This window comes from Dermacentor albipictus, chromosome 8 (assembly GCF_038994185.2).
Source record: "Dermacentor albipictus isolate Rhodes 1998 colony chromosome 8, USDA_Dalb.pri_finalv2, whole genome shotgun sequence".
Taxonomy (NCBI): Eukaryota; Metazoa; Arthropoda; class Arachnida; order Ixodida; family Ixodidae; genus Dermacentor; species Dermacentor albipictus.
Window position 1 is genome coordinate 94,138,313 of NC_091828.1, and position 13,789 is coordinate 94,152,101.

Genomic DNA, 13,789 nt, shown 5'->3' on the forward strand with positions numbered 1-13,789 from the left:
GGATGCACTTTTCCGCCCGTTTGTTTATTTTGTCTCTTCTATCGATATGTGATAACAGTTGATAATGCTCCAACGAACTACTAGAGCAGTGCTTAGCTGGTATGGGCAGCAAAGTTCTTTTTTTTTTAACTTGTTATCAACGAGTATGATCCGGTTGTTTGGCTTTGCGTTGGCTCGAACTCGGTGATTTCCGCCACCCGCGTTCGTCCGCACGTAAAGTGCGTAAACGTCATGGCTGTTTCTCGGATTACCGTGGAACTTTTCTACGATGTCATCTCGCCTTACTCCTACCTCGCATTCGAAACCTTACTGCGCTACAGGGCACCGTGGAACCTGGACTTGAAGCTCAAGCCTTTCTTCCTGGGCGGTGTGATGAAGGAGTCGAACAACAGACCGCCGGCACTCGTGCCAAACAAGGCCGCCTACATGGCGGAGGACGTGCGTCGGCTGTCCGACTACTTTGGCGTGCCGATCAAGCCGCCCGACTTCTTCCTCGATTTCATAATGACCAAGTCGACGATCAAGCCGCAACGCTTCCTCGTAGCGCTTGACATGAAGTACCCGCAGCATCTCGAGGAGGCGTCGCGAGGATTTTGGAAGCGATTCTACCAGGACAACAAGGACATTGCCGAGGAAGAGAGCGTCGCGGAGGTCGGTCGCGCCGCGGGCATGGACGACAACGCGCTTAAGGACGCCCTCGCCATGATCAAGGAGGACAAAGTCAAGCAGGTGCTCGTGGAGAACACGAAGCAGGCAGTCGACGGGTACGGCGCGTTCGGCGCGCCCACCATCGTGGCGCACGTCGGGGGCAAGCCCGAGGTGTTTTTCGGCAGCGACAGATTCGAAGTGATGGCTCACGTCATGGGAAAGAAGTGGCTCGGCCCAAAACCTGCCGAAGCAGCCAAGCTGTGATACGCGTGCGCGGGGTTTCAGCACTTTCAGGCAGCGAGGTGGCCACGATGGGCCAGTCGGGCGTTCTGCGCATGCCCGGTGCCTACCGGCAGTGAGCATGCCCACAGGCTTGCCTAGAAACTCGGTGCACGGCCACTTTCGATCGCGATCTTGTTTGATCGGGATCCAGACGATCGCAATCGGGCTTCTTTTCTTGATCGCGATCATAGGCCCACGACACTTAGCCCTGAAAGTTGCAGACGATAAATAGCCTTACCTATACAATGGCAATTGAAATATTTTTATTGAAAAAAGAAGTTTTATATTACAATTTTATACAAGTTTGATATGTGCTTTGGACCTGCTAATGACAACTGGTGTTCTTGAGCTCGCCCAAACTGAATCCGCATTATCGGACCATGTAGCAGCAATCATAGTTGATTGCAATTTAGAAACTCTATCTGGATCTGGTCTGATCGCGATCAAATGGGACTGCAGGACGCCAGTATTAGATGAAAAGTTTTTGGTGATTAATCTGTGAGTTTGCAATTGTAGCTTGAGTATACAACACACAAAGTATACTATATAGTATACTATAAAAGGAATAAGTATAATTATAGTATACTATAAAAGGAATAAACTGAAACTGAGAGCAAGGCTGGATGACACATGGCAATATTGAATTGTATTTTGAGTACCGCCACAAAGTAATACCAGTGATAAACATAGGCCATGTTGCTGTCACTAAGGCTAGCTACCAGGCTTATAGAAATATGTTTTATGGAACTTTTAATAGCACTGAGATAAGGTGATGCAGAAAGAACAGCTTGTTCATGTGTAAACACACCCACAGCATCAGGAATATTATAAAGCAACATTGCAGGCATGTGTGAATCGTGTCTTATATAGGTCAACTTAATATTGCACTACATCGTCAACGAGCGGTAATGTTCGGGAAATACTGCTTACAGACTGCCAACTTTATTGCATTACTCGGCCCTGTGAAACTCGTGTAGTGGTATATCAGTGTGTCTATTTTTTTACCCATGTTGACGTGTATATGAATTTTAATAAAAAAATTTCTGCTCTGCTGAGAAAATTTGCAGTGGCTTGTGCGAGAACACCTCACGCCAAATCTGGCTGCACTGACGATAACGACGGACATATTTCGGCACGTCTGGTGCCAACACATACATGTTTGCAACAACTCTTTTCTACAGCACCTCGGGAAAACATTGCCAGATTACAAGTCATCACCAAATTTAATTGTTGCCTTGGCAAACCATGCCACTAAATGTGGATAACAACAGTAGTCAACTCAGGCAATTAGTTTTTGACCTTTAAAAAAATTATGAGGAAAGGTATCTTAGTTTCAGCAAGCCCAGGTTAAATTGCAAGCATAACTAGCAAACCATTCTATTCCTCGTAACATACTGTTTCATCATAGTACACATTTTTCAAAAGAAGCAACAAACCTTTTTGGTTTTGTACAGTGTAAGAGACTGCCAAAGCTGCACGAGTGAAGGTTTCGAAACGTCTTGAGTTAGTTTCGAATATACAAACCTGAGAGTAAAACTGCAATGTGTTGGCAAAGAAGTAGTAAGGCCAATTAAATATTTTTTAGATGTTACGTCATTGGGAGACCGAACCATTAAACATGCATTAAATTTTATGGAACTCGAAAAAAATTTGCATCAACATGGACAAAGCCAGAACTATGCAGTTAGATGAAGTAATGTCACTGGTGCGTGATTTAGGACTGAAAATTTTGACCAGAAAGAACCTTTATTTCAGTTGGCCACTTTTTTTTCTCAGTCATATGGCTTTTTATTTCAGACATAACGCTTTGCTTGTCTGTGTAAAAGTGCTCGTTTTTATCAAGTTCACTAAGCTCAACCAAATCGCTGAATCTGGATGATAATTCCAATAGCTGTCACCCGAGGCACTTTGTTCTCGATGTTTAAAAACTATTTACTGCGGTACCATTCCAAATCAGCTAGATGGCTGCATTGACAATTTACTCATAAGCCTTTAGTGCAATCCAATAAAGACAAGGATAACCATTGACGATAACCACAGATATCATATTTCGACACGTCTGATGCCAAGACAGGTGAAATCTTGCGACAGTGATTGCCAGAGGACAGACACTGCCCCAGGATGTCGCTTTCATTCGCATTTATTGGATAAGTCAGCGGAAACGCCACCCAATGCTCCAACGACACGATACCATATTTTTGTGCTGTAGCTCTAGGGATTGCGTATACAGTAGGCTTCCATTAATTCGACTCCGGTCAATTCGATCTGGCCGAATATCCTGCCCAGTGCCCATGCATTTCTTTGGGCCCAAGCTTTCATTATTTAGATCCTAAAATTGACCTTCGACGAACATTCGAACTTGACCAGTCAGTATACACAAACCAGACTTCTATGGTGACCCCAACAGCGGTCCCTTGAGTGGTAGCGTCGGTCTAAATGGAATTTATGAGACAGGCAATGCATTGAACACACAAAAATATCTACCGCTGGAAACGCCTATTTTTGACCTGCCTTAGGAATACTTTTGAGCCATAACTGTAGATCACCCCCCACACCATTGTCTGATTACACTATTTACCCGGTTATACCACGCACTTTTTTTTTTATTGAGTTAGAAATTGCCTGCGCAGTGCAATCGGATCAATAAACCACAAAATCGCCTTTGTATGCTTTACTGCATCGAATAATTTGCGGCAAAGCTGACTTTAAGAACAGTGCGACAAAGCAGATTTTTAAGAAACTGGTCGCCACATTCAACACACATTACACCCTTGCACATTTCTCTTGCTAAATAAATGGGTGCGCATCAGATTTATACTTTGTTTAGGAGCTTTAACGTCATTTCTATGGTAGTTTTTCACTTTACACACATAGGAAGCAGGTGCACATTTGATTCGGAGGCATGTTTGAATCTGGACTGCCAAATGAATCAGAGATGTGTGGCTTTTTTTTTTTAGATCTTAATTTGACCAGTTTCGTCGGTCCCGCCAGGGCCAAATTAACGGAAGTCGACAGTACTTCATACATGTTCGTAGCAGGCTGCACTATGAAAGCTATAGGTGGACTTCTCTTGCATCTAGTATTCGTGAACAAAAAATAGTGTCGCATACGAAAGAAATAGAGTTGAACCTAGTAAGGAAGTCGCATTAGCCACGAAAATATTCAGTCTATCCAATATTCATTATAAGCATGTATTTGTTAATTGCTAAGGTAATATCGGCAAGAAAATGTGAAATTCACTTCGTTATATGCAATATTTATATCCAGGTTCATTACATGTATTGAAGTTAAACTGTATGGGTAGTGTGTACTAGAACCTTTTTCCTCAGTGATGCGACTGCGCTGGTCCGCCCAGATTTGCCAGGTCTGCCTAGCATCTGGCGTCTGACCAGATATGTGTGGTTTGTTGCATATGTGCGGTTGAAATGTGCAGTCTGTGGTTTGCTAGACTCGTATAGTTAGCGACGACAACACCGCCACTGTGAACAGCACTTCGCGTGATAAGGTGCAGGATGCATGGGTTGACACCCTGCTCGCACGTTCACTACATTATAGGCATGCATCACGCAAGTCAATGCTACATTAAAGGGCCAGACTACCAATTTTTGTGGTACCCACTTTCCTCAGTGCAAGAGAAAGCATACCAGCAGGGTCATTCAATACTTTTCATTGAGTCATGAAACGTCTCCTAAAGTTTCACATAGGGACAGAAGGTGGCACCAGAGGCGCCGGCGTAAGTAGAAGGTGAGCAATCTGTCGCACCAGATGGTTGAGCTGCGCGATCACGCAGTTCTACTACTAGAGAAGGCACCTGTCCCACATTTACTTCAGCATGTTTGTAGAGTTAACATGCAACAGGTACTTTTGGCAAAATAATTTAATGTGCCATGCATTTGTGATTAAACTATCCACGACATCATTTTACGATTGAACGAAATTAGTTTATTGGTTGAGTCTGTTATCACTGGTTTAGGCTGCTTAGAGTTTAGCTAATGCCGTTGGGTGTTAGTTTGATAATTAGTTTATTAATTTAATGACAATTTAGTAAGCAGTATAAGTTTAGTAAGCAGTTGGTTAGCTTTGTTTGAAATGCAGGTCTTTTTATGCACAATTACATTAAAGTGTGACGTGAATTTGCTCTGTAGTCGGTACCTAACGATGGAGTAGTCCAAGTGCACTATTTGAATTATGTATTAAGACGCTGTTGCAAACGCAATTGAACCTGGAAATGAAACAAGGCGTTGTAGTTTAGGAATTGTTCACGTCTTTTCTGAACACTGTACAGAAGCAGGGCGGCAATTTGCACGAAGCGTCTACAATATTTGCAAGCTGGCACAGGCAGTCGACTTTTGTACAACAGCAAGCGTACACACAGACAGCTGTGGTGTCCGTTCCGTGTCTACTCCAGCCTACCTTCGACTTGTGCCAGCTCTGAGGTACATCCACTGTGGACGGCATATGAAGCTCTCCCGTAGCGTTATGCGGTAGTTTCGCAACCAGATGAAAAGTTTTGAAGGACCATAATAACCGATCAATGTGTCCAACGATGCAGTGGCAGCACAGAAACCTCAGCGAAACATTTAGAACCCTTCATCCAAAGTTGCAATCATGATCATTAAGTCGTATGCTGGAAACGTTGAAAACAATGACGCTCTAGTGCAATAGCGATTGCTCGTCAGTATTGGTGGGAAACGATAGGATATGCCAGTAGTGCTGGCATCCATTCACAGCAGAATTAGTCTATGGCATATTGTATCTCATTTTGCATCACAGAACTCTGGGTAGTCGCTCACACGCGTGCAAAAGCACTCATGTGCACCGCAATGGCCGCCACAGCTTTACCGTTCCACTCGTCACATTAAAGGCAGAGCTGCTGGTTGGCGTGCATTTATTAGCTCATAATATGCACAGCATATAGCTCGAACGCTTATATAATATAAATGCTGAAAATTTAAACAGCAAGTATAGTGCAACATACCAACTTGCATGTATTAATGTGATCGCATCCATCTCTTGTCACTCTTTCACCACCAGTTCATGCCACATACCTTTCTTTGCAACTTTGTGTGCCAATTATATTTCATACTTCCATTGCAAACAGCATACTCATTTTATCACTACAAATCAGTCTTTTCATTTCCACCATCTTGCGACATGTTCTAGGGGGTTATTCGTCTCTCCAGTCTCGTAAATTCGTGCCGCAAAACACGATGCGTTCATTAGGTGGAAGGCATCGCAGATCCAATTCCATTGACAACCAAACATGTAGGGCGACAACTGACTGCAGCCATTGGCGTGCTCACAACCAAAAAGTTGCATGTTGCACACCGGAAGCACGAAGGTGCAAAAATAAGTAATTTGATGTAGTTTCAAGGCCACAAGTTGTACTTGTAATAAATGACGTAGTTATTCTGTAGAAACTTCTGAAGATAAAAAAGAAGCGCTCTGCAAAACTTGCATTCTGCGACTGCACAACCAGCAGATGCCACAGAGTTGCCTGCTAAGCATGAAACGGAGTACATAGAGTGAAAGTATTTAAAATCAAGCTAGAATATAACTTGGTGCCTGATTTCCCTATTGCAATTTTTTTCAAACATCTGCCGGTGCTTGCGTTTCAACATGCATAAGCAGCCAAACAGAATCCCCGACAAGTCTCGCTAGCAAGCAACTTGTATTTCCAAACCAAGCACAGCCGCACCGCTATACAGACGATTCCTGCACAAAGCAGCATCAGGTTCCTCACCCAATTTCCTTGTGTCAAACTCTCATTCCTGATGATTTTCTGTGAGCACACGTGTCAACAGCCACCTGCAACCTCTCAACCTCCAGAACAAGAGAAGGTGATGATTGGATCCAAAATCGGTAAACCATGTTTTATTTGCACCACAATCCATGCCTTGAATCCACGCCAAGGAGAGAAGTGAAGATGGGATCCAATGAGTCACTTTGGCTGCGTAGTCTTCCGCAGGAGTCGGCAACACCCCCGCAGGCAGCTTGAAACCATAACCCAGCACCCACCTTTTTTTTCCCCTCCATTTAAATACAGCCCGCAAGTTTCTCCGCGCCTCGCCTTTTCGTTTTCCTACATTGGCAACCATACGTCACCAGTACATACAACACATGCGAACTATTGAAAAGATAACGAAAACCATGCAAACAGCACTGGTTTCAGCGGGTAGGCGGTCTGCAAGTACTACGGCAGCCACTGTACATTTCCTGGCGTGCTCCGATGCACTGAACGCTGGTTTTGTAAGGAAGAGCTCGAATCATCGCTGGAAATCACTCGTGCGACGTGAAACGATGAAACAAAGCTGCATGACAGAGTTGCCCAAACATAAGCATTCATGGTTACTTTAACCAAGATGAAGTGCATTTGTCTGATCGCAAATGTGCAAAGATCCAACGTCGCAAGGCAATAAAGGAAGCTGGCGGTGGGAGACACATATGCTGTCGATGCTGCTACAATGAAGACGTTCTAGCCGAAGCGTCGCTCTGCGTGCCCTTTCCGATTCGTTCCTGCATAATTATACTTCCGGTAGGCAGTTACCGAACACTGGCATTGACAAGCACGCATGTGCAACTTTGAAACCTGCCTCCTTTCCCCATACTTCAACACGCACTCATCATTAAAGGAAAAAGAAATGTATATAACGAGTAATAACAACAATGATAAATCGTCCACACGCTTGCAAGAAGGGAGACAGAGGAACACTTTTTTTCTTTTTTGCTAAGACTGTACACAAGATGTCGTACGACCACCCCCGACACGACCCTTTATGAGCCACCAACGTCCCTTTCATTCACTCAGTGAGAAGAACAAAAAAAAAAGTGCAAAGTGACTTTCAAGACGCTCGGCTTGGGGCAAGAGACTCAATGAAGCAAGCATTTGAAAGCCTACAAAACAAAGCCACCGCACATCATTGCACATTTTACAGCCAAGGGCGGGGCTTGCAGATGGCGGCGTGAGAGTTCGGCCCTGCTCCACCTTCGCCGGGTCACGAGTCGTCGTGAGTGCTCAGAGACAACAGACTAGTAGTAATAACCGCTTGGGGGAAAAAAGGGGGGGGGGGGGCGAAGAAGAAAAATGACGAGCCTCCCTTGATGCTGCAGTGTCGGTTCTGCGGCATGCACATACAGTTGGTCACAAAAGTTTACAGGACACAGAATTGCCAAAGGAGGAAAAAAAATGAATTACCGCGAAGGCTAGCCATGTAGCCTACAATTCATGGTTCCAGCGAGTAGTATACATAACAGCCTTTACGACCTACGCGATGTTCCATTATATTAGAAGTGCCAGGCCTTAACGAAGCGAAAATTCGCATTTGTCCTGGCACTGCTTTCCCGTAAGCTTTTGTGGCCCAATGTACTTCCTCCAAACACTGGCAGTCTGCCCTCTTGGAAGGGCACTCTCGCCACACTAGTTGGTCTCCACTTTGCAGTCGTTCGCAAGCGGGGTGACAAGGAGTTGCCGCTCCAAGCAGCCATCCGCAAACCCCGTCCGACAAGTTTCCAGTTTTAAAAGGAAGCTGTTTACACAGGGTGGAGAAATAAGAAAACAGAAAAGACTTGAGTCGGGAAGCACAGGGCCGGTGTGAATTTCAGTCCATATGAGACAAAAAGAGCGAGAGAAAAAAAAAAGAACGGGTGAGTTACGACATCAGACGGGAAAAAAGAAAGGAAAACAGTATCAACAGAGGATGTATCCAAGGAACTGCCGAGCACAACCAATGGCTGCCGAAGGGGGTGACTGCAGAAAGTGTCCACGGCAACCAAGTTGTCTGTACGCTCGCTCCTCCTCCTTCAAAGGTGGGAAGGGCGGTTTGCGGCGGCACTTTGGACAGCCGGGAGCCTGGCTTGCTTCTAGGCGGGCAGTTTCAGTGCCTTTCCCTTGATAACTGCAACACAGAGGAAAGAGGTGGAAAACATCTACATGAATGTACAACTGGACACGCTTAAGTCAAATTTGGGGCTTTCAGCGGCTGCACACACATTTGCTGCCAGTACGTTTATCGACGCCGGAGCTAGGTGGGGGAGACGCACGCTTGGGTCTCTCCTACCTAGCTCCGGCGCCGAGAAACGTGGGCACACGTGCAAAAGCGAACAAGACGACGGGCGCGTTCGTAGTGGTCAGTTCTTTGGCGGGTCACGTAAACTCAGTGACATCGGGTGCACTCAAAGGTTATCCACCTCGACTGACAGGAATCTTCAAATCTGGCATTGTGCGATGGAAATCGTTTTATGCTAAGCTACTGGGGGACACAATCGTCCATATGCTGGGCACCATTGTGACCCTCTAGATGCTGTGTGTTAGCCCAAGAGAGAGAAAAAAAAAACAAATAAACAGCGGGGAATTTGGTGACTGCGCTCCTTTAATAGTGTGTACATATTCCACGAAAGTTATTCTGAACGAAAACATCTTGCAACGAATCGTAAGAGCTGAAACAACGAAGTATATAACATGAACTGAATATGGAAATCTGCGTATGTTTAGCACTCTAATGGCAGCTCAGTCATTCGCCTCTATGCTACGGTTCCTCTTGTGTTTCTGCCCCCCCATTAACAATACAATTAAGAGGAAGCTTTAGCTCGGGGGCTCCTATCTAAATACACGGTAAAGGAAAAACAGTTTTTCTCGGCAACCACTGCACCAAATTCGATAAGGTTTGCTACATTTAATAGAAAGACGTTAGAATCTGGTGACTGTTTCTTGCAAATTTTTTTATTTAGGCTGTCAACTTCTTTATAAAAGTTGCCGAAAATTTCAGAAAACGAAGCCATCAAGTTTAGACCTCTGTAACTCGGCAATCAAAAAGGGTATAGCAATTCTGTGAATTCCATCTACCAGCACACCTAAAGTGGACAAATTTGATGTATTATACACGGTGCTCACATATACCACTAATATGCGAGCAGGACTTTCACAGAACCCTTGTAAGCAATGTAACGAATTCACATAAGCTATAAACTGATATATCACTTTTGTCCGCTGTGGATGCTCTAATGGATGCAGTTTACAGAACTGCGATAGCTCCTTTTGGTACAGAGCTAGGTATTGGTAAACGTCATGCATCTAATTGTTTTTTTTTTTTCAAACTGACCAATTTTTGAACATTCCTAAAAAGAAATGCAGACCCTAAATAAAAATTACACTTCCAGCAGTCACTACAATTTAACTTTTTCTCTCAAACGCAACAGATTTAGTTAAAATCGGCCTAGTGGTTACTTCGGAAAAGCGTTTCTGCGTTTTACATGTATTTGAGTAGGTGACATCGGAGTTGGGCCTGAGTTAAAGCTTCCTCTTAACACGTAGGCATTACTTGAAGCTGTAAGTCCTGCCCCATTAGCTCGAAGCTGTAAAGACAGGAAAACATCTTTAGATAAGAGAAATCACCAAAAATATAAGCCGACTGGCCGCACATAGACTTCATGGAGCCTTTCCAAAGATGCCGCCAGTGACATCTTCTGGCACTTTTGCGTGCATCGGCACTGTGCCAAGTCAGTGTGCTTGGCACAGAGTCAAGACAATTGATCCTAATGCAATATTTGAAGCCAGATCCATCCGAGCACAACCGCTTCCAGGCACCTACAAGATCTGACGCTGTTACTTTCTGCATGCTAATGAATTCAAGATAAATCAGCTTATCAAGCCACGCTCTCGCTGAAATGCTGTGGGCTTGCATGCTCCAGAGTAGGCATCCAGAGTCCGGCACAAAAGCTTTTCGAGATAAGAGGTGAACAACACATGGGTTGACAGCACGGTCACAAAGAGAGAGAGAGAGAGAGAGAAAGAGGAAAAAATTCAATATGAGCGATATTTCGAGATATCAGATTTTCTTTTAGCGAGGGCTTACTGTACATATTCTTTTGGTAGACAGTGCTTTGAGTAATCCCGTTTTCCTTTGTGCTTTGGCCTCATTAACTAGAGCGTCTCAAAATAATTAACACTTTTTAACTCTCAATGTTTCCAATCCATTTCAAGTTCCTGAGCGGTGGTTATGATGTTACCTTGTTACTATCCATGTCTACAGTGCGGCAGAGCGTAGGCTTCGAGATGACATAGTTTTCGTAACCACTAGAGGTTCAATGTGAGCACCAAGAAAGGTGCAAACGAAGACAAATTTGATTTTATTTATTTCATCACAAAGCATGAAAGTAAGAGAGCCAAGCAGTCCATTAAGCAATCCCAGCCACATCATGCGACCTTGCTGCAAAATTTGAGAAACAACAAGGCAACTTTCACAGAGAACTGTAGGTCACTGTAGCAGTGCAGAAGCTTTGCTTCCATAGCCTTGCTTACATAGTCACCAATAAGGTTGTCCATTAGCATAGCTACAATTTCTGTTTTAGCGAAGACAGTAGATAAGAGATGTGAAATGATGATGATAGGAGTTTATTGGTGCACGGGCAAGGAGTGGCCAAGGAGTGCCAAGGCTACAAGAAACTGCCATTGCTAAACAAATAATGATCATCGAGAAGGGGATGAAACACGGCAGTACAGAGGCCTAAAAAATATTCTCTGGAAAGTGCTTAAATATATTCTCAATAATACTGGGCAATGATGCACGACATATGCTGTAGAAGAGATGTGAAAGACCGCCAATCCAAGATGGCTGAAGCCCCGTGCACCCACCTCTCGTGACATACAGGTAGAAGAAGTCGCAGTAGAGGACAGTCTGCACCAGTCCCGCCACAATGGCGATGAGGTCATAGAAGTTCTCAGTGTAGTAGCGGTAGACCCAGTTGAGCAGGTACAGGGCCCGGTAGGAGCCCAGGCAGAACAGGTAGTGTGAGGTGATGGTCTCGGCCTCGCCCGTCTTGGAGACCAGGAACAGCTGCGGCAGGATGGCCACCGCCTCAAGGTAGATGGACAGTGTCCACAGCACCTGTGGCGTGGCGCGCAGACGATGACCGCCACGGCAAGGCGGGCCATGGCAGAGCAGGGGGCAAACTCGTCAGGTTGGCGTCATGCGCACATGCTCGCAACACATGTTTGCCAGCCGTCAATGTTTGCAGCAACCATGCACAAGCCCGCATCGTCAAAATTTGCTCTGCAGGAGGTGCTATTTCGAACACACCAACTACAGACTACAGACCACAAACCGTGCAAATTTAGGCCTAGAATAAAGAGTGCTGGGCAGAGTGAAAGGATTTCAGCGATGGCCAGTCAGGCGCGGGATCTATTGTCTTGGTTCCCTCCTCTTTTCGTTGCAAGAGAAAATAAACAGAATTCTGGCAAGACCTATTGCAAGTCGTCTGCTGCTCAGCCATGCCCTTGCAGAGTTTCTAGAAAGGGATACAGTCAAGCCCACTTATAACAATATTCAAATGAAACTTGCCAAGGTTGACGACTGGGCGTGTTGGTATAGCATATTGGAGGTTCGAATGCGCAACAGTTTGACGATACACACAGAAGAGACACAAGCGCTCTGTGGTGTGTGTCTCTTCTGTGTGTATCGTCAAACTGTTGCGCATTCGAACCTCCAATATTCAAATGCCATGAAAATTCCATCGTTATGACCGATAATTGTTAAAACCAGGTTGCATGAAAAAATCAAAATAGGGAGATGGCAGAGCTGATCTTAGCAAACTATAATAGTGGGGAGGCCAGAGCCCCTCCCCACCACCTTTCTCCATCACGCTGCTGATTGTGCTAACTCATTTAACTGCTTCCTGGATGCTCCGATCACGTGTAACGAGCAGCGGCTGTCGGTGTTAAAGAATGGCACTGCTATAACTGCAAGGAGGGGTCACGGGTGGCAAGCGATATCCGATCACCGCCGAGGCAGCGCTTTGGTGGGCCCAAAAGAAGGCCTTTTAAACTATGCGAGGAGGTTGCTGCAACAGCCTGTCAGCTTGAGAGATATAGACGAAACGCTGAGGTGAGATCGCTACAAGCGTCTCGCCACGTACGCCGCACTGCATTGCATGAGAAAACCCTATGTTCGTCAGCCTTGCCGACATCCTTCTCCAAGGTATCCAGGTGCTCCACATAGTGCAACGGAAGGTTCCTTGCGAAAACAAAGCTCCAGAGGGACTGAATCATTTGCCGGGCCTCCTGAGAGGTCAACGTTGAGGCAGCCTGCCCTACTGCGGCATCGCTGCCGTCGTTGCCGTTGCTATCCAATGCAAGCACGTTCACGACGATCGCCTCATCGGTTAGAAGCACTTAGTTTGCAAACCTATAGCCCTGCGCTTTCTTTTCACAGGCAACGTTGTGCATTGCCGATTATCACCGGGCGGGTCAGTCATCTGTTTCGGCAGCGAGTCAAAAGAGGCTGAGAAAGCACGTGGCCAGGAATGATTTTTACGCAACCAACAAATACGAACACGGGCGATTACGCTGTTTGCAGAGCTGCGGTGAATGAGGAGCCAGCGAGCAAGATGTGAGCAGCGTAGGTGGCGCAGTCCATATTGTTTCAGAGGGTAGTGTGCCGTAGAGATATAGACGCAGCCCATTCATGTTCGGAGGGGTGAAAGGGCAACGGGAGAGAGGCGCGCGGAGAAAGCTGGAAAATGAGCGCACGGCAGCTGTTCAAGTAGCGGGCCATCATGCAGCAGCTCGAATTTCTTTTTTTTTTCTCTTCAAGAAATTCGTATTTCACTACCTTTTGGCTCGGACACCAAGCAGACTTCATCGCTATAACCAATAATGCGGCATCAGAGCATTGTAGTATGCAGGTTATTTCACCATGCAAAACATGCAGAAGTCGAGGATGCAGCAGCTTCTCATTGTTACAACCGATATATTGTTAAAACCGGTAGCGTTATAAGTGGGTTCGACTGTAGTGGCTTCTGCTGTACACATGCGTATTCACTCTATCAAGGTACCACACTGTGGACATGTCATACTGCCAAACTA

The 13,789-nt window shown here is 45.4% G+C and overlaps 2 protein-coding genes across 3 annotated transcripts in view; one reads left to right on the forward strand and one right to left on the reverse strand.

Moving 5' to 3' along the window:
- LOC139048859 (glutathione S-transferase kappa 1-like) lies at positions 1-8,062 on the forward strand. Its single transcript, XM_070523737.1, has one exon. It carries the CDS (start codon positions 232-234, stop codon positions 910-912), a length of 681 nt encoding a protein of 226 aa, XP_070379838.1. The 5' UTR covers positions 1-231; the 3' UTR covers positions 913-8,062.
- Positions 6,783-13,789, reverse strand: part of KdelR (ER lumen protein-retaining receptor) — a 21,384-nt gene continuing 14,377 nt past the window's right edge. For both annotated transcript variants that reach the window (XM_070523735.1, XM_070523736.1), the window contains 2 exons: positions 11,561-11,813; positions 6,783-8,825 (listed from right to left, as the gene is read on the reverse strand). In XM_070523735.1, the coding sequence (XP_070379836.1) occupies positions 8,791-8,825; positions 11,561-11,813 (288 nt within the window). In that variant the 3' untranslated portion in view covers positions 6,783-8,790. The remainder of the gene's footprint in view (positions 8,826-11,560; positions 11,814-13,789) is intronic.